General features: G+C 51.2%; 12 protein-coding genes across 12 annotated transcripts; 7 read left to right on the plus strand and 5 right to left on the minus strand.

Moving 5' to 3' along the window:
* Positions 1-180: 180 nt before the first annotated feature.
* Positions 181-2,079, plus strand: PC9H_009627 (uncharacterized protein; the record flags this gene model as incomplete). The annotated part of the gene is made up of 10 exons (XM_036779125.1): positions 181-184; positions 237-293; positions 345-389; positions 444-521; positions 573-706; positions 758-868; positions 923-965; positions 1,019-1,468; positions 1,522-1,684; positions 1,749-2,079. 10 exons carry the CDS (start codon positions 181-183, stop codon positions 2,077-2,079), a joined length of 1,416 nt encoding a protein of 471 aa, XP_036628514.1.
* A 40-nt stretch (positions 2,080-2,119) lies between these two features.
* On the minus strand, positions 2,120-2,721 carry PC9H_009628 (uncharacterized protein; the record flags this gene model as incomplete). Its single annotated transcript, XM_036779126.1, has 3 exons — positions 2,120-2,172; positions 2,227-2,568; positions 2,619-2,721. 3 exons carry the CDS (start codon positions 2,719-2,721, stop codon positions 2,120-2,122), a joined length of 498 nt encoding a protein of 165 aa, XP_036628515.1.
* Positions 2,722-3,323: 602 nt separating this feature from the next.
* On the plus strand, positions 3,324-4,382 carry RSR1 (Ras- protein rsr1; the record flags this gene model as incomplete). The annotated part of the gene is made up of 9 exons (XM_036779127.1): positions 3,324-3,354; positions 3,409-3,438; positions 3,491-3,541; positions 3,600-3,643; positions 3,727-3,789; positions 3,842-3,870; positions 3,929-4,004; positions 4,073-4,225; positions 4,299-4,382. The coding sequence occupies 9 exons, from the start codon at positions 3,324-3,326 to the stop codon at positions 4,380-4,382; spliced, it is 561 nt and encodes a 186-aa protein (XP_036628516.1).
* Positions 4,383-4,853: 471 nt separating this feature from the next.
* Positions 4,854-6,757, minus strand: CIT1 (citrate (Si)-synthase; the record flags this gene model as incomplete). Its single annotated transcript, XM_036779128.1, has 10 exons — positions 4,854-4,918; positions 4,972-5,134; positions 5,185-5,566; positions 5,620-5,793; positions 5,859-5,950; positions 6,009-6,268; positions 6,323-6,375; positions 6,425-6,492; positions 6,547-6,663; positions 6,725-6,757. The coding sequence occupies 10 exons, from the start codon at positions 6,755-6,757 to the stop codon at positions 4,854-4,856; spliced, it is 1,407 nt and encodes a 468-aa protein (XP_036628517.1).
* A 159-nt stretch (positions 6,758-6,916) lies between these two features.
* Positions 6,917-7,839, plus strand: TRM8 (tRNA (guanine-N(7)-)-methyltransferase (tRNA(m7G46)-methyltransferase); the record flags this gene model as incomplete). Its single annotated transcript, XM_036779129.1, has 3 exons — positions 6,917-7,012; positions 7,064-7,271; positions 7,331-7,839. 3 exons carry the CDS (start codon positions 6,917-6,919, stop codon positions 7,837-7,839), a joined length of 813 nt encoding a protein of 270 aa, XP_036628518.1.
* Positions 7,840-7,856: 17 nt separating this feature from the next.
* SKI6 (Exosome non-catalytic core component) lies at positions 7,857-8,739 on the minus strand (the record flags this gene model as incomplete). Its single annotated transcript, XM_036779130.1, has 3 exons — positions 7,857-8,352; positions 8,403-8,680; positions 8,737-8,739. The coding sequence occupies 3 exons, from the start codon at positions 8,737-8,739 to the stop codon at positions 7,857-7,859; spliced, it is 777 nt and encodes a 258-aa protein (XP_036628519.1).
* Positions 8,740-8,881: 142 nt separating this feature from the next.
* NPT1 (nicotinate phosphoribosyltransferase) lies at positions 8,882-10,643 on the plus strand (the record flags this gene model as incomplete). Its single annotated transcript, XM_036779131.1, has 10 exons — positions 8,882-8,944; positions 8,996-9,122; positions 9,178-9,465; positions 9,530-9,702; positions 9,759-9,808; positions 9,866-9,881; positions 9,942-10,064; positions 10,125-10,332; positions 10,384-10,526; positions 10,578-10,643. 10 exons carry the CDS (start codon positions 8,882-8,884, stop codon positions 10,641-10,643), a joined length of 1,257 nt encoding a protein of 418 aa, XP_036628520.1.
* Positions 10,644-10,749: 106 nt separating this feature from the next.
* Positions 10,750-12,752, minus strand: PC9H_009634 (uncharacterized protein; the record flags this gene model as incomplete). The annotated part of the gene is given in 9 exon segments (XM_036779132.1): positions 10,750-10,903; positions 10,964-11,298; positions 11,356-11,481; positions 11,541-11,718; positions 11,781-11,951; positions 12,006-12,216; positions 12,276-12,384; positions 12,433-12,722; positions 12,740-12,752. The coding sequence occupies 9 exon segments, from the start codon at positions 12,750-12,752 to the stop codon at positions 10,750-10,752; spliced, it is 1,587 nt and encodes a 528-aa protein (XP_036628521.1).
* Positions 12,753-13,319: 567 nt separating this feature from the next.
* PC9H_009635 (uncharacterized protein) lies at positions 13,320-14,135 on the plus strand (the record flags this gene model as incomplete). The annotated part of the gene is made up of 1 exon (XM_036779133.1): positions 13,320-14,135. The coding sequence occupies one exon, from the start codon at positions 13,320-13,322 to the stop codon at positions 14,133-14,135; it is 816 nt and encodes a 271-aa protein (XP_036628522.1).
* A 490-nt stretch (positions 14,136-14,625) lies between these two features.
* Positions 14,626-15,897, minus strand: COX10 (Protoheme IX farnesyltransferase, mitochondrial; the record flags this gene model as incomplete). Its single annotated transcript, XM_036779134.1, has 1 exon — positions 14,626-15,897. One exon carries the CDS (start codon positions 15,895-15,897, stop codon positions 14,626-14,628), a length of 1,272 nt encoding a protein of 423 aa, XP_036628523.1.
* A 195-nt stretch (positions 15,898-16,092) lies between these two features.
* PC9H_009637 (uncharacterized protein) lies at positions 16,093-17,557 on the plus strand (the record flags this gene model as incomplete). Its single annotated transcript, XM_036779135.1, has 5 exons — positions 16,093-16,396; positions 16,449-16,513; positions 16,570-16,711; positions 16,773-17,262; positions 17,314-17,557. 5 exons carry the CDS (start codon positions 16,093-16,095, stop codon positions 17,555-17,557), a joined length of 1,245 nt encoding a protein of 414 aa, XP_036628524.1.
* Positions 17,558-19,511: 1,954 nt separating this feature from the next.
* On the plus strand, positions 19,512-21,345 carry PC9H_009638 (uncharacterized protein; the record flags this gene model as incomplete). The annotated part of the gene is made up of 4 exons (XM_036779136.1): positions 19,512-19,518; positions 19,584-20,019; positions 20,079-20,212; positions 20,267-21,345. The coding sequence occupies 4 exons, from the start codon at positions 19,512-19,514 to the stop codon at positions 21,343-21,345; spliced, it is 1,656 nt and encodes a 551-aa protein (XP_036628525.1).
* Positions 21,346-21,709: the final 364 nt, after the last annotated feature.

Consider the following 21,709-nt stretch of genomic DNA (forward strand, 5'->3'; position numbering starts at 1 on the left):
GAGAAACGAAGATGAGAGTGTCTGACAAAGGAACGAGGAAGCGGGGTGCAAAAAATGAGGCCTTGGTTTACGTAAGTTATGAGACAAACAGTACCACACAAATATAGCTCTCAGCACTGGCTGTTCCAAAAATTTCGGATTTGTCGTGCAGTCACTGCCTTCATTTCTGATCATCTAACAATGCGTGAGTAGTCGCAGCACAGGCTTTATAACTACTCTAACCAAATTCGCATCAGCTCCAAAGAAAAGCAAAAAGCAGGTTTTATCACTTGGCGAATTCCTCGTCGATGATAGTAAGTTTCACGTACAGCCTCAGGTCGGCCAGTAACATACCGTGCATCTAGCATTAGGATCATGGGCAGACGAAATGGATTCGCTGCCAAATGCGCGTGAGTCCTAGTGGATGGAAGCGCTCCTATGCATCTGCTCATAAATATTCACAGCTGCAGCGCGATCAGACGACGATCCGAGGTCAAATGATCGCTACGGACGTAGAGGAGATGATTTCCTCGCTTCGAAACGTACGCCAGTCCAGCATTTCTTAGATATGTGTCTTACACGATGATTCTCAGCCGACAGAGGTCCAAGGATGGAGCACCAACGCGACGATGTCCCGCTTCCCACCAACCCACCTTACACCGCCTTCATTGGCAACCTACCTTTCGACATTACTGAGGGAGAGATGGAAGAGTTCTTCGGCCCACAGGTGCAATCACCCCTGCCAATGCAATAATAAACGCTAATACACGCTATCCAGACCAAGTCCGTTAAGATAATCAAAGACAGAGACGAGAAGCCCAGAGGCTTTGGTTATGTCGAGTTCGTTGAGCTCGATGGCCTGAAGGAAGCGTTAGCCAAGTCTGGCTCCGTAAGCTGCTCCCTGGGTAAATTGTGTTGAGCCCCAGTCTCACCTCTGACCCAGTCATTCTCCGGCCGAACAATCCGTGTCAGCGTTGCCGAGCCACGTATGTCCATAACATACCTTCCTTATATGTTCGCCTCTGACATTGCTCCTTAGCCAAAGAACACGCCGGCGGTTTCGGCAGAGAGGACGATGGCAAATTTGACAATCCGTGGAGACGGGATGGTCCGCTTCCGGATGCCCCAGATCGTGACCCCTCTCGGCGCCGTTTCGATGGGCCACCTGGGGGACGCGACAGAGAAGCACCCCCGCCGAGCGTATCTGATGGCGCCGATCAATGGCGCTCCAGTCGTTCAAGAGCGCCAGAACCGGAGCCACAAGCAAAACGTAGCAGAGGACCTGCATTTACCTCTGGTGCCGCAGATAATGAAGATTCGTGGGCCATAGGTTCCAAGTTCAAGCCCAGCGCGCCCTCAGAGGATGGTTCATCGAGTCGATTTGGAAGTGCGCGAGGACGCGGCGACATGGGGCCACCACCGACTAGAGAGATACCAACCGATGATGATTGGAGGAGGCCCAGGCCTGCCGGTCGCAATAGTGCTTCCCGTACGCTCTTTTTTTTGGTCATGTCGTTTTGGCGCTGCTAATCTTGGTTTTAGCTACAAACTCAACGCCAGCCACCCCTCAAATGGGCCGCAGGAAGCTAGAACTCTTACCCCGCTCGGGTGGTAGCTCTGTTTCGCCCACACCGCTGGCGTCCCCGAAAGGCGACAGGGATGGTAGCACGCCAATTCCACGTTCTAACCCATTTGGCACGGCTCGGTATGTCTACAATAGCCACGGCGTTCCGCCTCGGATACAGGACTGATTGTTTGCCTGAACCTAGGCCCGTTGATGTTAGCAACCGCGAGAAGGCCGTGGAAGAACGCCTAGAAAAGGACCGTGAATCGACGAAGGAACGGTTGAGCATGTCGCGGACAAGTTCACGCCAAGCGTCAGAGCGCCCTCCAATCACTCCACGGACGAGCAATCCACGGCCCGCGTCGCCTCGTTTAGGCGCAAACAAACCACCTACCGCCGCTGCCGGCGTTCGTCCCACGTTCAGCTTCGCGGCTATTGCAAAACGCGACGGTTCTGTGAAAGCAGACGATGATAACGAGGAAAAACTAGATCAAGTCCAGTCAGTCCAGGACAAACTAGGAGAGGTCGTCATTTAAAGAGTCATATGTGTATATATATTCGCTATCAGAATTCTCTTCATGATTGACGTTGAGAGATCTCCGGGTCTATGAACTTCATACGTCCGCGCCCTGAATTCCAGTTAGCTGTTGCTGAATGCAGAGACCTGCTGGCTGGTAGCTTACCCTTGAATCTGATGCCGTCTTTGGGTGTGGTGTCATCAAGCTGTTTGAAGCGCTCTAGATGCCGCCTTCGTTCCGCGGCAAGTCTCTCGTTTTCCTCACGTTCTAAACGTGCGTCATACTCCTCTTCTGTTTCACCCTGCGGGGCAGAAGTGTTTACCGGGGCCTTCGCATCTTTGGTGAGGTCGTCGGCAGGATGATTCCTTCTAGACTTGGCTTTCTTGTGTCGACGCTCAGAGTCCTCTGGGAGATCATCGCGACCCAGAGATCTTGACCTAGATTTAGAACGTTTGTGACGGTACTTGTGGTCGGCGTCCGTTGCTGCTTCCAATCGCTGAACATCGGCTATAAAAAAGCGATTTAGACACAACGCGAAGAGGTAAAAACATCGCAACCATCATCTCGCTGCGACTTGCGCTTTAACTCCAACTCGAGGCGGTTGCCGATCGCCACAGGGACTGGTGACAGATCCTTCGCATCAGTACGGCGCTGTCCCATGTCGAAAGCTAATTGCAGTATCTCAGTAAGCGAATTGTGTGAACTGGTGCGTCGCGCCCGTATAGCACCCAGCAATGGTATCTGTATGATTGTGTGAGAAATCCACAACGCTGAAGAAAGGAGCAACTCTGACCAGGTCAATCTGCTGAACGTGAGTGAATTGGCAGAAGAGTGGGGATGCGCGCCAATCCAGGAAGTAAGCGATGATGACGTAAGTATCGGTGTCAACTGGGGTAAAATGAAAAGAGAAAAGAGAGAGAGAGGAAATATAAGAGGATGATACACAGGCAAATTCTACACGGTAATCTACATCCCCGTTTACCCAGCTCGTTTTTTCTCATCCGGTCGCGGGATTGATTATTTATTTATCTGTATCTTCGCCTAAGCCTTGATATTTGAAACGCCTCCTTCGCCACCGCAATGAGCCTGGGCACTATGATCACCAGATCAGGCATAACAAGAGGACTGAGACAGGACCCCATCATTAGGGGCACTCTACGGCGCTTACAGTGTTTGTGCGTGCTTGACGCGGAAGCAGGGTCGTAAGAATTGGGTGATGCTCGCTACAGAGACCTTGACAAGCAAAGGTTACTCACGTTGGTATGCGCCAATTCAACGTGGTCCTGCTAGGAGGTGCGTCCCCGCTCATCGTCTCCTGCCCCTCGGTAACTCATCTTCATATTCCAGCTGGCGGTGTCGGCAAATCAGCTCTGACAGGTGGGCTCGTTCGCAGACGCCATACACCTTGTCACTGACAGCGGGAATGCAGTTCGTTTCGTGAAGGACCAATTCCTCGACCATTATGACCCAACGATAGAAGGTTCGCTTACGCCCCGTCCCCTCTCCCCCGCGCTGGGTTGACCCTCTTTGACCTACAGAAGAGTATAGAAGGACGATAACGGTGGATAACGAGCTGACCTCGGTACGTCGCGCATGTTGACCTCGTGTCTTAACCAGCCCTGACGTTCATTTCCCATTCATTGCCTAAACCCGCTCACCTTCTAGCTTGAGGTCCTCGATACGGCTGGTGCTGAGCAGTTTACATCCCTCAATGAAGTGTACATAAAGGTTGGTCTTACCCCTTGCCGTCTTCCTTAACCCTGAGCTCAACACGTCCTAGGCGGGGCGTGGATTCATCCTTGTATTCAGGTATACTTCAGTATCACGCATCTCGCTTAATAGTCCACTTACTCCTTGTGTTCAAAAGTCTCACTCAGGAGGCAAGTCTCAAGGAAGTCGAAAATATTCGGCAACAAATATACCAAATCAAAGGCGGCGGTACAGTAAGTGCACGGAGCATCTCCCCATATAACATAACATAACTAACACCACTTCCCCCTTTCCCTCTCAGAATGTACCAATAGTCGTCGTCGGGACCAAACTCGATCTCCAAAGCGAGCGCGAAGTCCAGCATGCGACCATTCAATCCCTTGCCAGCAGATGGAATCTCCCCTTCTACGAAACCTCCGCCAAACGGAATTGGCACGTCAATGATGTGTTTGAGGTATAACTGATCATCATCGCCCGTACCGCTCTCGTCCGTCTCGATACTAATCATAGCAATCTGATTGATCCAGGATATTGTTCGACAGATGCGCGAACGATACCCTCCAGAGAACGTCAATAGGAAGAAGAAGAAAGGGCCATGTATCATCATGTAATCTTTTCTATGTATCTCTTTGGGCATTTCATATGCGTTTCCATTTACACAGTTCTATACCGACTCCCCGATGCTCAGGCACCGTACACATTGCTTATTGTATCGGTCTCATAATCCGCACATACCCCAATTAACGGTCACTCATTCAGTTAATGATACCCTAGAATTGACATCTTTATTTAATGCATGTTACTCGCGTCATATTACGCTTGTACTTACTCCTATATTCGGTTGTATATGGAATTGATCGTTCATACCCTAACAATTTAACAATAGCGGGCGCACCAGGCCGCCGATAGCAAATATGGAGCACCCGCACCCACATGAATCACTCAAATTCTCAGAAACATTCGGGTCCGCCGCAACAAGATGATGATGGTGGAAAGGGGCATATCATAACGCATGCATAAGGATACTGTAAGGCTAAGGTACGAAAGGATAGATATGGTCATAACGCAAATGTCATCCCCTTTTACTGCTTGCCCTTGAACATCTTGTCGATAGCGGCAGTTGAATATGACTTGGGACGCTCGAGAGCTACACAAGCATTGTTACTGACGTGTTAACGGTCACAGGATGTAGTCACTCACGAGCTCCAAGGGCACGGTCCCAGATCAACTGAGCAGCGACACCAAAGGCACGCGACACACCAAAGAGCACAGTGTAGAATTGCATTTGGGTGAGGCCGTAGTGAGTAAGGAGGGCACCCGAGTGGGCATCAACGTTGGGCCACGGGTTCTTGGCCTTGCCAGCCTGGTGGTGGGTTAGCACAAAGGCTCTTGCTGAGGAGGGGAATGGGTTACCTCAAGGAGAATATCAGGGACGATGTTGTAGATTTGACCAACGAGCTTGAACAACGGGTCATCGGGCATGTGCTTCAATGCGAATTCACGCTGAGCAGTGTAGCGGGGATCCGTTTTTCTGAGTACAGCGTGACCGTATCCTGGAACGACCTGACCGCCCTTGAGGGTAGCCCAGACGTATTCCTTGACAGCCTCGTCCGTGGCATTCTCGCCAATCTGAGACTGCATCTTGCGGAGCCAGAGCAACACTTCTTGGTTAGCCAATCCGTGCAAGGGGCCAGCAAGACCATTCAAGGACGCGGCGAAAGCAAGGAAAGGGTCCGAGAGCGCTGAGCCGACAAGTTTACCTGTGTGGGCAGAGACGTTGCCACCCTCATGGTCACTAGGAAACAAGATAAATATGATAGAAATCATAATGCATCAACGGATGCTTACCTGTGGATGGTGATATACAATCTCATCAATTCAACAAACGCCTCGTTATCCCCAAACCCAAGGAGCGTAGCAAGGTTGTGAGAGTAATCCTTGCTAGCATCGATCGAAGGAAGCTTGCCCTTTCCGAAAACATTGCGGTAGATGCGGCCAGCAATGTTAGGGAGTTTGGCAATGCTGGATACAGGGGGAGGGGGAGTTGAATCAAATCAACCAGTCTAAATGGAGGCGAGACGACGTACAGATCCATGCAATCTTCAAAGACCGGTCCCCAATATTCCTTCTTGGAGATACCATCTTGGTATGCCTTAGCGAACGCGGAGTCGTGGTTGAGCTTCAGAAGAAAAAATAGATGAGTACCAATTAACCTCGTTTAGTTACATACAACTTACGGCAGTGACAGCCAAGCTGAACTGACTCATTGGATGGAGGGTTGGTGGGCATCGGTCCAAGAGCTCTTCGACAAACTCGGGAAGAGCGGAACGAGCAGCCCAGTCTTTCGAGAGCTCAGTAACCTGCTCCTGGGTGGGGATTTCTCCGGTGACAAGTAACCAGAAGAGACCCTCAGGCAAAGGCTCCTGACCGCCGGGGGCTTTGGGCAGAAGTGCTTGACATTCTGGGATTGTCTTTCCACGGAAACGTATACCCTCCTCTGAAAAAGCGCGTCGGTGACTGCTAGGTTATAGAAGGCAAGGAAGGGATGTACCTGCATCCAGCACTGAACCGTCCCAAATGAGAGCAGGGAGTCCCCGCATACCACTAGTGACACATGAGAAAAATTGCTCAAAGGATGTTGGATATTTCGCACCCATAAAGTTGGTCTACGAGAACGGGTCCAAATGACTTCTTGCCATGTTCTGCGCGTACGGCCTTGACCTACAAATTTGCACGTGAGCATCGATCCAAAATGGAGATGAATGAGGGTCCAACATTCTCAAGTTCTGCCGGGATGAGCTGAGCCAACCTCTCCTTGAGGTTCGTGTTCTTCGCCGCAGTGGTCGAGAAGCGCGAAGACGAGACCAGACTCCTAGCAAAGGGTGTTCGAGACTGCAGGCAAATCCGTATATGAGAACTACGAAGCAGCAGCTAACATGCGGACTACACTCACCACCTTGAGGACAGAGCGAGCAGTGGCAGCCATGGGAGACTTTTTTTGCGGAGATGGTGGTGGAAGAAAGGTAAGTTAGAGCTTGAGTATTTCAAAAGCGAGCGGACGCAAACGCGATATGTATGGGGAAAGCCGGGAAGCTTAGTCAGCATCTCATTGAATTATCTTCGCTGGACGGGATAGACTTCTTCCATGGCTAAGAGAAAACGGAATACTGGGGGCGATGCGGGGAAAAGTACGGAGACAGCGGAGGGCTCAGCTGGTCAGCAGACGAATCTTTTACCCCAAGTAAAGTCCTGTTCCGTGTGCTACATTGCACAACCACTGAAATCTGCACAGAAAAGACACTACCGCCAAAGGGCTCACGCGAATCCATTCTCTGATCACGCGCTCGACTACCCAGAATCACCGCAGACAATAGACTGGTCGGTGCACTATCCAGCTTTTGCTGGCACTGGCAAGGTCCCAGAGTTCGCCGACGTCGGGTGCGGCTTTGGTGGTCTGTTGATCGCTCTCGCCCCTATTTATCCTGATACACTCATGCTTGGTTTGTCTATTCCTTTTGCTGTGTGGGGCAGAGGTTCGCTTATTCCTGGTGACGATCAGGCATGGAAATACGAGTACAGGTGTCTCAATATGTCGAAGACCGTATCGCCGCACTTCGAACCACCGCGGTCGAAACGTCTACCCCAAATCAATATCACAACGTCTCTATAGTCCGCGCTAACGCCATGAAGTTCCTCACGAACTATTTCACGAAGCACTCTCTGTCTTCTCTCTTTTTCCTCTTCCCAGATCCTCACTTCAAATCACGGAAGCACAAAGCTCGAATCATATCACCCACTTTGCTCGCCGAGTATGCCTATGTCCTCCGCCCAGGCGGGATTGTGTATACAATCACCGATGTCCGCGATCTCCACGAATGGATGAAATCACATCTTGAAGCGTTCCCACTCTTCGAGCCGATTGATGAGGCCACCCTCCGTTCCGAAGGTAAAGGTCCGATATTGGACGCGGTGTATACCAGTACGGAGGAGGGCAAGAAAGTGGAAAGGAACAAAGGGGAGAAATGGCTAGCGTGTTTCAGAAGGATCGAGGTTAGTAGAGAGGATTGAGTGTATGTACAACAGCATCATGATTCATCCATCATCGTGTCTCCCCCTACATTGCTCTGAGTTGTGCCCATGGCGGTCACTAGAGACGTCGTCCGGACGCGAACTGCATCCTTCATTTCCTGGTGAAGGGCATGACTTGCAGAGCATACCAGTTTGAATATCTCTTCGAAACGATCGACGTGTAATCGTGTCTCCATTGTGACAAGCGTGGATTTCCCCGTTTTTGGCATGACTGCGACGGTCAGATTTGGCAGATCGTTTTCCTCGAGCAATGTAAGGTCAAGCATGGGTGATGTTGAGTACACGCCTCCAGACACGGCACAAACGAAATCGAGCAGAGGGATGCCTGCGTTGACGAGAGCCAAGGTTGTTGCATTGATACACCCTTGCAGGAGCCCACCGTCTTGTTGCAGAACCTGGACGAAGACGTCGATCTGAGATCGAGGGTACAATGTTGTTTGCACAACAGGCTCAAACGTTGATTTTATGGTTGCGGCCATTTCGAGAATCCGCCTATCAGCCCGGAGTAAGCCAACTTCAGGAGGTAGATGGTTGGCTATTACTTATCACCTCGAGACCGCTTTCTGCGTTCGCCGGCACTGAAGGGGGAAATTGCAACTTCGACATTTATGTTGGCGCGATCGTGTATCGTCTGGGACCGCGACTTTGCCTCGCGGGGGCCAAATACAGAGACCATGACACGAGTAAGGCCATGCGTGATGACGGCCGCACCATCTGCCTGTCCCTGCTGCGATAAATCAATCGTGACCTCGCGTAGTTCGTATTGTCTTCTGCCGTCCGAACGAAAGCCACCTTCGTTCAGTATTTCCACTCTAGAGCCCTGCAATACCCTCCGTTATTGAGCACGATTTCTCAGGAAGAGCGGCACGAACGGACCATTATGTATTTGAGGTTATGGACAGATTGAGCAAGAGCACAGGTGAGGTCAGGAATAAAAAGGGTCACAAGGCTCGCTCAGGGGGCTTTAAGCTGTTCCCCTAGACGCTAGTTCTCTGCAACTCCATCTCTTCACTCAACCACCATGTCGGCCTCATTCCCTTCCCTCGCCGTTCCCCAGTCCATCCTCGATACTGACTTGTACAAGGTGCCCCCCGCACATTCTGCGCCGGGGTGATAGCTGACATTGCATGTCCAGTTGACCATGCAACAGGCTATCTTCCACCTTGGCTTCGGCTACGACGCAACATATAAATTCACCAATCGAAACCTGGCCATGTTTTTTACGCGTCAGTGTTTTGAGAGATTCCGTGCTGCTGTCTCTCGTGGGTTTTCATGCACATCCGTATCTATGGATCACTTGCTCACGGCGGGATCTAGAATTCAGCGATATCAGGTTGACTGAGTCTGAGGCCCAATGGCTACAAGAAGCCTGCCCATATTTTACACCGGCCTACATCACCTATCTTAGCAAATATCGATTCAAACCAGAACAAGTTCGTATCACATTTACGCCAACGTCGACGGATGGTCTGCAAGGCGCAATCGACATCGATATAACCGGCCCATGGGTAGAAACGATCCTCTGGGAAGTGCCCCTCATGGCATGCCTTAGTGAAACCTACTTTCAGATGGTCGACACTGACTGGAACCTTGAAGGACAGGCCGGTACGGAGCCCCCCGTGCTTCTTTGTCTATAACAGCTTCTAATAGCTTATCCCATGCCTATTAGAACTTGCGTACAGCAAGGCAAAATCACTGATAGAAGCTGGTTGCGTTTTTAGCGACTTCGGTACACGTCGCCGCCGGTCGTTCGAAATTCACGATCTTGTCGTGCAGAACCTCGTGCGGGCTGCTAATGAATCGCAAGGCCTGCATCCCGGTCGCCTGACGGGCTCGAGTAATGTGTGTAAAGCTACCTTCTTCTGTAATCACTGCAAGCCTGACCTTAGCCTGTGCAGCTCCTATTGGCACAGAAATACGGCATCGCCCCGGTTGGGACAATTGCGCAGTGGGTTCTTATCTTTCTAGAAATGACTTCATTTCACCGATCGTACTACTTTACTAGTGAATGGTTCATGGGTGTGAGTCCATTAGCTAACAGGCTCCGGAAATATTCTCATCTGCTCCCGCCGGCCAATTAGGTTGCGGCATTGAAAGGCTACGCTGATGCCAACTCCGTTGCCCTCGATCTATGGGAAGAAGTCTATCCGGAGGCACTCCAGATAGCACTTACAGATACTTTCTCTACGCAGGCGTTCTTTAAGGTACCGCCTCGTTTTGCTACTCTACCTCCGTACTACTGATCATGAGAACACCCACTCCAGAGCTTCGGCGCGAACCCCGAACGTGCAAACAAATGGACAGGGCTTCGTCAGGATTCAGGCGACCCGTTTGCCTTCGCACCCGTAGCCAAGGAAGTGTACAACCAACTAGGAATTGACACAAGCCAGAAAGTAATCGTGTACTCCGACTCATTGAATGTCGAAAGGTGCATCCAACTACAGAAGCAGTGCACTGACATCGGATTCAAGCGTGAGTCCGCCGCTGTCTAGCTGAGTACCTCAATGCTGAAATTAAGTTAAGCGTCATTTGGCATCGGTACCAACTTGACCAATGACTTCCGTGCGGCCTCTACTGGTGAGAAGAGCAAAGCCCTGAACATGGTCATCAAGCTCTCCTCTGTCGACGATAAGCCTTGTGTCAAGATCAGTGATGACCTCACAAAGGTACGTCAAGCGCGTCCGCTCCACCTCATGTGCTCACCTAATGCCGTAAAGAACACTGGTGATCCAGCTACCGTAGCATACGTCAAGGAACTCTTCGGCCTTCCCATGAAAGTGTAGCTCTAGCAACTGCGCATCTCCTTACAATGGGATGTACTATATAATCTCTCGCTGTACCTTAGCATTTTACTTAAGTCTGTGTATCCAGTAGTCTTTGTTGCATTGACTAATCGAAGGTAATCAAGACAGCTTCCGTGTCATGAATGTCAAATCCACTCTGAACTGAGCCTGTAGTTGTGATCAGGGTACCCGACTTTCTGCCATTTGGTGTTTCGTAACTTTGACCACCCCACGCCAGTCCAGATGTGTCGTCAGCGTGCCTGCAAAAATAGAGCACAGTCAAGGGTGGCATAGAACCATAGCTGCGTCATACAACTCACTCAATGGCTAACCGCTTGATCGTTATATTTGATGCCCGCGTTGAAGTCTCCGCAAAGCCGAGGGAGATGTGAACAACTCCTCGCGCGGCACTGCTCGCTAAGAACGCCTTGAAATTGACAAACAACGCTCGCACGAGCTTTCCGCCCTCGAAAAAGGCGTATCCTGAAACAGTAGGGTCGTCGACGGAGAGCTCAACGGCTTGGCTTAAACCAGTAGACCCAATGGCCTCTGCAGCAACAACTGCAGCATAATATTGGGGTTGAACATGTGGCGGAAGGGGTGTCGGTAGCGACGATCCGTCAAGGGTCGACCGAGTGAGGGTTGCTGGCTGTATCTGTGACGAACTTTGTGAGCCAGGCGCTGATTTAACAGGTCAGAAGCACGATCGAACCAGGTTGTACTTGAACCCAACTCCTTCGTGGAAAAAGACGCGGCTTATCCCAATCTGCGGGGCAAATAACGCGTAGTCGAGGGTCCAGAGTGCCGCGCCAGCAGTATTACTGACACCTGGCGCACCCTGAAGAATCGCTCAATTCAATTTCAATGTCTAGTCTCGAGAGAGCAGCCGGTACGCACGTGGCAGGCATAGCTGTTTGTTTCTCCCAGAACGTAATCCAGACCCCGTTGTCGTGTAGCTGCGATATCAGGGCTGAATGTAGAAAGGTTTCCACGAATAGTTGCCTTGGTCATCAGATCTTGCAACAGCCCTTCACTTCCGGAACAAAAAGAACCGCTGTAACGGTGTTGCGAGATACTGATGAGCAACACAGTACAGTCAGATGTCAGACTATGCAATTTGTGACTATGTCAACGTACGTGCTCATCAGCTTCCCTGGGGCAGAATCTAGAATTCCTGCACTGAAGATGGCCTGTGGAGAGAAGCCAGCGCCATGAGACGATCCAGCGAATGAAGCCCCAATGAATTTCGTGTGAGATGTAGCGGATATTCCTGCTGCTGCAGAGACATTGTTGGCGAACCGGATCCATCTATGAAGGCGTATCCCAATAAGCCTGATATCAGATCAGATAAAGGGAACCTACTCTTGTGTGTACTGCGTGGAATTATACGAGGAACTTCTCAAGCCGTTATTTCTATATAGATCTGGCTCATTTCCTATTTCGATGAAATCCAATACAATCCCAGCCGATTTAAGAGCGGGCGAATTGAAAGCATCCTTTATTGATCTGGCCTCGAGAAATGCTGCCGTTATGTTGTTCTGTCCGAAGTTTACGCCCCAGGTGACGTGAGTTCCTACAAAGTTGAACCCTCGATGTCAATATAAATGGGCATAGTTTAAGGATAAGGCTCACCAGGCGGAAGGAACCTGGCGGTCAGATAATAAGAGTTTCCGACCGTGATGTTGGTAGCTTCAGGGTATGGAACGGTGGCGCTCGCAGCAGGGAAAATATCTTGAGCAAACTACAGGAATTGCAAATAGGGGTATACTCAGTGTGACCGACGACCTACTTGAACATTTGAGTTAAAGTCTGTGTGGTCCTCGCTATTGGCACCGATGCGAATATGAGGTGGCTTCCCGGTGATTTGCTTCAAATTATCGAGGGTATTGAAGAAAAATTCGTTTCTTGAGGTAGTCCCCGACCAGTCGGTCCACCGGTCTTGCTCGAGGGAGAGCGATATAAGAGATGGACTGATGACCGGTGCACCAGAGATGGTGCCACCGTTGGTATTGTCGCCGTAAGGGCCGACGCGAGGTGAGCCAGAGCCAGGAGATACTCGAGTTTGTAGCAAAGCTGCATCTTTGCCACACAAGCACCCATGCCTACCATATTCTTATACGAGGCAGAGGACTTCGCGTTGACTTCGTGGCATGCCAAACCTTGCTGTGTTCTGCCGGAAGAAAAGCCCTATTACAATTACAGATGCCCTGAAATGAAAGACCGTTGTTTCGTCAACTTCTCAATCGATTCTTTCGGCAACAGAGTTCCCGACGAGGCGTGGCGTGTGGTGGTTCAACGTGGGGCTACGTCTGCCCTTCTTTTACCACTCCAGTGGGAATTCGCCAGGTTGCTTGTCGTCGAAGGCACAACCAGAAGCTTCCAATGGTGGCCTTTGGGGCTCAGGAGACGAGCACATGACACTGTTCTACGGCGACATCAGAATGGATTGTCGAGAAGACGCATCGTTACCGGCAAGTGGTGTATATTCCATGCCACCAAGATATAGAGCAATAGCGAGTACCACCAGAGATCATGCCTGAACAAAGAACTAGAAATGAGTGCGAGGAAGAGAAAGACTCTGATTCTGAAAGAGGTATGAGACCCCTAGATTGCTCAGGGGATCTTCTTTGTCTTACATAAGCTCGATACAAGGTCGCATGAACTTTGAGTGAAGCTATGGCTGATGTTCGCGCACTCCTCAAGGCCAAACGGCAAGAAGTCCGCATTAATCACCCTCTGGCTGCGTACTCTCAATCGGGTCAGCTGAGATGCACTGCATGCAGCTCCATCGTAAAGCATGCATCCGCATGGGAGGGTCATCTGGGAAGTAAAGCACACCGCACCAATGTCGCGCGTCTGAAGAACGAGGAGAGGTTGCGAGAAGAGCGGAAGCAGCAGCAGGCACTGGCAGACCAGCATCTAGATCAGCCAAAGGAGACGATTGGGGAAAAGAGAAAGTCCGTGGATCCTCCAATAGACACTGAAGGAGGTGCCTCCAAGAAAGCCCGAATCGAACAGTCCTTCCCGTCAGATTTCTTCTCAGACCCATCTCAGGCTCCTGTTCTCACACAAGACGGATCTGATGATGAAGACGAAAACATGGAAGTGGCCCCTCCAGCCATACACCCATCGACTCAAGAAAAGGGACTCGACGATGAATGGGAACGTTTTCAGCGCGAAGTAGTCAATGCGCCCACGGAGGAGCCCGATACACGCGAAGTCTACGAACGAGCGACTATCATGGTCGATGCAGAGATGACCGACGTCACGGTGGGTATGCCCGCTGCTCCAGATGCGGAGGCTGCGAAGGAAGAAGTAGTGGACGAGGAGACTCTGAGGAGGAACAAGGAACAGGATGAGAGGGAGTTGATCATGGACAGATTACTCGAGGAAGAGCGGGCGCAGGAGGATGCTGACATGAAGGTTGTTCAGATGAAATCCAGGTTGGAAGCGTTGAAGAAGAGACGAGAAATGAGGAAGCACAAGGAGTAGATACATTACTGTATATATTCTTGTCTGCTACGTCTGTTTCTCTTCACTGTTACATTGCTCTGCTGTCTTTGACCTCAATCGCCGCTGGTCGGAGACTCAGGATGTGCGCCAGCACAGGGTCGTTGTAAGATACTGCCAGTGCATGCAGGTTTATTCGGATTATGAATGCGTGTCCCGAGCTCAAGAGTCAATCAAACAGGCTTGACCCAAGCTTGACCACGAGTTTTTTTTTTGAAGGCTGGACAGTTTCCAAATGGTTTCTGAGAGACGCGTCAAGCCTCCCGTGAAGCCGGGCGGGCGAATCGTGGAGCTTAGCACAGGGCCGGTGTAGAGCAAGGAGGGTCGATTGTTAGAGCCTTCTACCCGCTCAAGCGGAAACCCAGGGTCTGACTGTCTGATGGTTAACGACGAAGCGCTGTAGCCATCCGGTAGCTCGAAAAGCTATCGACATGCAGACGGGCCATTATTGTGTGCTGTCGACCAAAGTAAATTATGATTGCTCTTCTACGGAGGGTGTTGACCTGAGTCCTATATACTCCAACCAGTCTATACCTCTTTTGTGCACCATCATGAGTCCCAGTATGACCGGAAGATGAAGCAAACAGTGATGCCAGACGCTCCTCGCCTCCTTCTCCCCCCCTGTCTGGTGAAATCTCCAGGCAGCGCGGGCGCAAATCAAGTTAGGGATCAAACTTGTCAGGGCGAAATGCCATGTAGTGAGTCCGGCCAGGGGGATCAAGACGGAGCACGTAGGGATGAGGAGTAACGAGTGTCTGAGCGACACTAAGGAGTTCTTCTTGGGCGAGACGACCGAGAGCATTCGATACCCCGCTTGAGCGTAGGAACCTCTCACGAGGTGCGATATCGAATTGAAGTGAGGGAATTGCCAATAGAACAGGAGCATAAATAACGCGAATGGCGCCAAGGGACTGTCAAGCATGGACGATTCCAAGGGAAGGAGCGATTCGGGGTACATGAAGGAGGGAAGATAAAGCGGGATTTGCGATAGGTCGTTAGGGATAAGCCGACCACCGCATGCAGTCCATCCCATCAGCGGGGGAACGGCGCCCACTACGGCGCCCACCCAGGTGTTGAAGACACTTTTGCGCTTCATCCATGTATAGACACCCGCATAAAGGATAACATTCGCAGCACCCAGAATAGCGGTTGTTGGGTTCACCATTGTCCACAGGATCACTGGCCCAGCGATACCGGTGACAAGGGCAAATCCCGCAGCGTGTTCGGGGGATATAGCTCTTCGCACCAGCGGTCTCGAACGTGTTCTTGCCATCTGTGCATCGAATGGAATTTCTTGTAATTGATTAAGGGTATTGGCTGACGCTGCGCAGAATGCAGTTCCGACTGCGGTTGACAACAAAACGGGTACAGTCGTCGGAAATGGTGAGAGGGCGACCCCGGACATAGCTGTGAGCACGTTCAGAATCGTAAGCCGTTCCTTCGAAAGTTGACTGTAGACTTTTAACAGGCTCCGAGGAGATAAACGTTCTACGGGTTTGAAGCCTGCAACACTGACCGAAGGCGACGCGTCGGGAACAGCTGGTTGCGACGAAAAGGCATCGAGCTTCCGTGTGCTCGACCATTGGGCATTGTGGAAGAAGTAGGAAGTGAACGATGGCGTTGCAGACGACGACAGAAACCTTCTTGCCTTATAGCAATTGGTTAACTGTATGGACCCACGCTGTAAAGGAGAATGAAGGAGCGACCGACGAAGACAGTGGGCGGGACTGACCTGCCATATCATTGGAATGAGTTATGGGACGCACAGACCAAGCTTTGTGAATTGCGTGTAGCGCGGAGTCCCAAAACTTTCCCAAACCTCTCTTCGTCGCCGTCGTCGACAAGCGTCGGCATTGTATGCTTCTGGACCTAACATTTCTCTTCCCTTATCGACATTTAAACTGAATCCAGGGACCCCTGCTAATTTATTACATCTACAATGCCTGGCACCCATCTTTTACCGCCTAACCTTCTAAAACTCTTCGCACCTCGACCCCCTCTGCCATACTCGCGACCTGTCGACAAGGACATTGACCGGGTTACGAGCAAGGCTGTCAGCGGTGTCGGCCCCATCCTTGCTCGTCTGAAGGAAGCCACGACAGATAGTCTCATTGCTTCCAATGGAGAGATGGAGGATGGTGAAGAACCCACGTTTACGCTTGCCGTGGAATACCAGCGGCAACTACGACGCGAGGAGCGAAAAAAAAAGAAAACAGAGGAGTTTAAGATTGCTAAAGAAACTTGTACGTCCCCCCCTTTCTGCTCCGGTGCGTTCATCCTGACCTTCATTTCCAGACAAACCTGCCGACGACCCAGAGGCTATAGGGGATCCTTATAAAACACTCTTTATATCTCGTTTGGTCTGTAGTTTCCCCAACTTCCAGCTAGAGCCGTGAAACTGACATCGTAATTTCAGAATAAAAATGCAACCGAAAACGATCTTCGTCGCGAGTTCGAGACATACGGCACCATTGAGCGAGTCAGGATTGTACGGGATAAGAAAGGCCGCAGCAGAGGCTACGCATTCATTGTATACGAACGTGAACGGGACATGAAGGGTGAGTTTGTTCATCCTAGCCTCGCATGTTAATGTTATAACTCGCCTCTGCCTTTCTACAGCCGCCTATAAGGAATCGGACGGTCTACATATAATGGGAAAACGCATACTTGTAGATGTCGAGCGTGGACGTACTGTCCGTGGTTGGAAGCCTCGTCGGCTTGGAGGCGGCTTGGGAGGTCGGCCTAAACGTGTTGAGCCTGTCGCTGTTTCAGCAGCGCCTCCGTCTCGCGGCGGCTTCCGTGGCGGCTTTGGAGGTGGGCGTGGGTTTGGTAACAGAGGGGGCTTTCGTGGCGGACGAGGAGGTTTCCGTGGTGGGTTTGGAGGCGACAGAGGGGGATTCAATGACAGAGGAGGATTTGGTGGTGATAGAGGAGGGTTCGGTGACAGAGGAGGGTTCGGTGACAGAGGAGGGTTCGGAGGTGACAGAGGAGGATTTAGCGACAGGGGAGGATTTGGTGACAGAGGAGGATTCAATGACAGGGGAGGTGGTGGCGGGGGGTTCCGTGGCGGGTTTGGCGGTGATGGTGGAGGCTTCAGAGGAGGCTTCAGGTAATAATTCTCGGTATTCTGGCCCGATCGTTTCTGACTCATTGCGAACAGAGGCGGACGAGGAGGCGGTATCGGTTACAATGGAGGCGGATTCGACCATCCACCGAATGGATTTGGCAATGGGCCTCCATCGAATGGGCAAGTTGGGTTTGGTGGTCCGGGTGGCCCTCCAGGTATCGGTGGACATGGTCCTCCTGGCGGTGGCTACGGAGGAGGTGGTTATCGTGGCGATCTCAAGCGTGAAGGACCTGGCGGCGGTTTCGAAGAAAGAGATTCCAAACGGCCAAGATATTAGTGATATGGTTTGCTCCCATCGACTCGCATGGCTCCGCGTATCCTGTTGGTGGTGGGAGTGTAAGATTTGTTTTCCGTCGTACTTTTCTCCTTTCGCTTTCGTGTTTTCTCCTGCGTAAGTATACCCACCGATCCCTTGTATGGGCGTGGCGAAAGGCAAGTATAATACAATCTGGGTTCACATCCTCGCAGCGCGCCTACCTCTATTCGCGCAATTTCCTCCCGGCGTGACATGCAAAGATCATTCCTGCGGCAACCGGTGCCACAGTGGGTATATCAATTTATCGCTGACTCGGTCCCCGCCAGGTTCTTTCTGCTAGGCGCCATCAACATCGGGTCGCTGACTCTCCGTGATGAAAACGGACGATGTGGAAATGTTGGAACCAAGATGATCTGTATCTGGCCCCCCATACCTGATATAGCTTGCAGCTCACCTCGTCCGTCATTAGTCGCGTTCCACTATTAAAATCCACTGCGTACCTCCACCTGGTTAATCATTGTCCGTCACTGATGATCATCCTCTCACAGTCTTGACTGTTTGGCACGCTCATCAACGGCTCTCAGCAACCATCCTCCGTGTGGTTCTTGAAGATACCTTGTCTTCTGTACTTCCAGATCTCGTATGGCATCACTCGTGGTTCTCGGCGGTGTTCCGAATATTGCGGAGACAAAGTGAGTCCTTAGTTAAGCAGGCAGCTAGCAACCATGAGTAGTTTTTCTCTCATGTACACGCCTCACAGCAGAGTCTTCTTCGCACCCAAACCGGGATGTATCATTGAAACTGGTGATGATCTTGATTGAATGTATTTCCACTTTTCCCTGCCCTTCGTGGTGGGCACACCCGGCGGTCGGTCGCGTGGTTGCAACTGTTATGTCCCCTTTGTCCGGTCATCGTACCTTTATGGTTTCGTACCTATTCCTCGGATCCCTCACGATCCCATCTTCTGAGTCTTTTCGAGTGCTTTCCCCAACATTCCCCTCCGCAAGGGCTTGATGGCCTCTGCACTCTCCTCTCGGTCATTTGCAGTGGTATATGTCAGAGTTTCCAACGGATCGGACGTTCAGCGTACCTGGAGGAGCTGCGTGATATCGAGCACTGACGCTCAGGGGCGGAGCAAAATTGTGCGAACTTGGTGGTTTGACGGGTTCCAGCGTTTATTCAGCCTAGCAACCAAGTGGCGGACAAGGCGATATTCATAGAGTTTCTTCGAATGCTGATAGCGGTGAACAATGGCTGAACTTTCTATAGATAGAATGTGTCGGGCAAGAAGTCGCACAAAGCAAGTAACTCGTCGCCAAGGCCTATCGATCGCTAGTCTGGAGCCAAGGTTAGTCCGCCAGCTGGAATTCTGCCATTGCTGTGTAGTGATGGCGTATGAAATGGACTATGGAGTTTTATCAGTCCATGTTTCTGTCTTGCGCTGTTCGTATGATGATCTTTTTGGTTTTCTCTTCCACTACTATGTTTTCACAGGTGATATCGAGATCTCTCCGTTGGATGAGTTTGATGCTCCCAGAACAGCGCCGTTACCTTGCCATCAGCACAACCCAATATAGTGTTCCTAGATTCCGATCCAACTAGACCCTCCTTCGGGATGACGGAAAAAAAGCCCCCACTTTACAAGCCATACGCGTTATACCTTTTGTCTCAACCCACGCCGGCTCTCTCCTAGTTTCACCCTGTTCTCTTCCTCTCGTCATTCCTTCATTCATCCACACTCTTTTGGTCCAGCTCCTATCGTCAGATCGACACTTGCCTCTCTTTTTCCTCAATCTGCCTTTCCGACTTTGGCAGATTGAAAAATCCACTCCTCTTTTCCATCTTCGTGTTTGATCTCCGGCTGCGCCGCCACCTCCGACTCACATAATAAGTCGCGCAGACCTCATACCGCCGCCACTTATTCAATCTGGCTGCTGCCTTGCTTTCAAGCTACCCGGCCAGCTGGGATTCCCATATGGAATGTAAGTCGCTCTTCGGTTGCCCTCTCGTCTATTCCGCTCCGACTTACAACTTCCTCGACTTATAGCCAAGCACCTGGACCACCACTACTCGTATATAGAGCCTCGAGCCCGGTGCCCACCCTTGCAGCTTGACTCTTCGGTTTTCGCCTACAACGTCAAAGAAGAAGACGATCATCCCGACTCTGCTCTTTCCACTCCCAGCAGTATCTCAACAATTTCTCCCATCACTCCCGTAGCCACTCGTCGCAGCTCCTGCTCCTCGGAACCAAGCGATACCAATGACGAACGGGAAGTTGGTTCCGCTTCGCGCGCCAGGTCTACGTCTACTGGTTCGGCCAAGGACAGAGAGAAGAAGAAGCGTTCTCGTGTGACACCAGAGCAGTTGATTCATTTAGAGAAATTCTTTGCTCACGATCGCAGCCCTACGGCAGCCCGTCGACGCGAGATTAGTGAACTTCTTGGGATGCAGGAGCGGCAGACTCAGATCTGGTTCCAGAATCGGTGAGTTTTCAATGTCGTCGATATCCCCATCGTTTCTCAACAGAGCTTCAATCTTGCAGGAGAGCGAAGGCTAAGCTCCTCGATGGGAGGCAGAAGGGACGCAGTGGAAGCACTGAAGCACCCCCCAGCACGCCTCCGGACCTTTCCACAGGTTACGAAGTGGATCTCCATAACCTCATCCACGAAGATGAACGTCAGTGAAAATTCTGTCCAAATGCAGTTGTGGTTCTAACTATTTAGCCTGTAGCTGTCACTATCATTATTTGTTCTGATCTATCCGTCGGCACCTGGCGGCGCATTTCGACGCCCAGAGGAGGGCATGATTTGATAGCGTACATGTGCGAGGCAAAGCGCTGCCTAACATGGTTTATTCGCTCGGGCGGTTATGGCTTCAAGATGGAGATTCCCTTCGATACCATCCTCGAGACCCACTTCGCCCACGCAGCTCCAGGATCGGGCCTAGCAACTTTCGTCTTGTCCAAGCCGCCGCACTTCTACATGGAGAACACCTCATCTCCCCTCCCTGACGGTTCCGTCCATGTGTACTGGAAAAGATGCGCGGATTGGACCGAAGGGCAACAAGCGACTGCTGTTCTTCGCCACGACTTGATTGGTTCCGCTGTGCAGCTATCCCATCTCATGCGCAGCCTCGGGGCTTATACATCTGGTCACGGCTCTGACATCGTGCTGCACTCGCCCACCTACCGCGGAGACCCATCATCGCCAGCAATGGACATCCCGCAACCTCCCTTAGTCAGCCTCAATTCCCCAACAAGTCATTACGCCGACGACCCTATTTCCGCTTCTCTCGAAGAACAGGAACGTCGCCGTCGTCAATCCTATTCTGGACCCATCACACTGAGCTACCCCCACCCTATAGCTCACTATCCCACTGTGGATTCGCGATCGCTTGATCAACCGTCTCCAGGGACCTATGCATCCCATGATGCTACTGCCCATCAAACACAATCCGCACCCGTATTCGATCCCTCCACGTACCGAGAGTATCCTAAATCAGCCGGGCTCCCACAAAGTAACTTCGGGAATCCCATAGCTCGAAGTTACCAGGGACAGCAATTCCCCCAATTCTATGGTGCAACCGGCGCTGCATCCGGTACACGTCGGCATTCAACAGCAAGCATCTCACACTACTATAATAACAGAATTCCAACATCCGTCCTCACTACCCCTTACCACCCAACATCTAGTAATTATGGCCCCGAAGCCAGTGGCTCCTCGTCTGCGACGACAGTCTCTTCTGGTCTTCCCGCCGTCATGTACGAATCCGAGGAAGATATACACCGGGTTCCTCAAAGTTCTGCTTAATCATCGCATATCAATCCGTACGCCTGGCTGGTCAGTGCTAATCATATCCGCTTGCGTAGGTAATACCTAATTCATAGCTAATCGCTCTCTTCCCCTCGTCTTTCCCCTTCCATCTGTTTAACCGTCATTCTCTCGTATAATCCCTTCCACTCTTGGCTTCGCATCACAGTTTAATGGCTTCGTTCCTATCTTTATTGCGTATCCTATCCTCTTTCCTTGCTCTTTGGTAGTTTGCTTCACTTCGCTTGATGCTGTGGCGCAGAGGTTGTTCTTATAGTTGTAACCATTATCGGATTTCCCTTTCTCAACGGTGGCGCACTGTGTGCGTTCTACTTTGGAATAAATGCCATTTGCGGCGCTGGTT

This window comes from Pleurotus ostreatus (assembly GCF_014466165.1).
Source record: "Pleurotus ostreatus strain PC9 chromosome Unknown scaffold_7, whole genome shotgun sequence".
NCBI lineage: Eukaryota > Fungi > Basidiomycota > Agaricomycetes > Agaricales > Pleurotaceae > Pleurotus > Pleurotus ostreatus.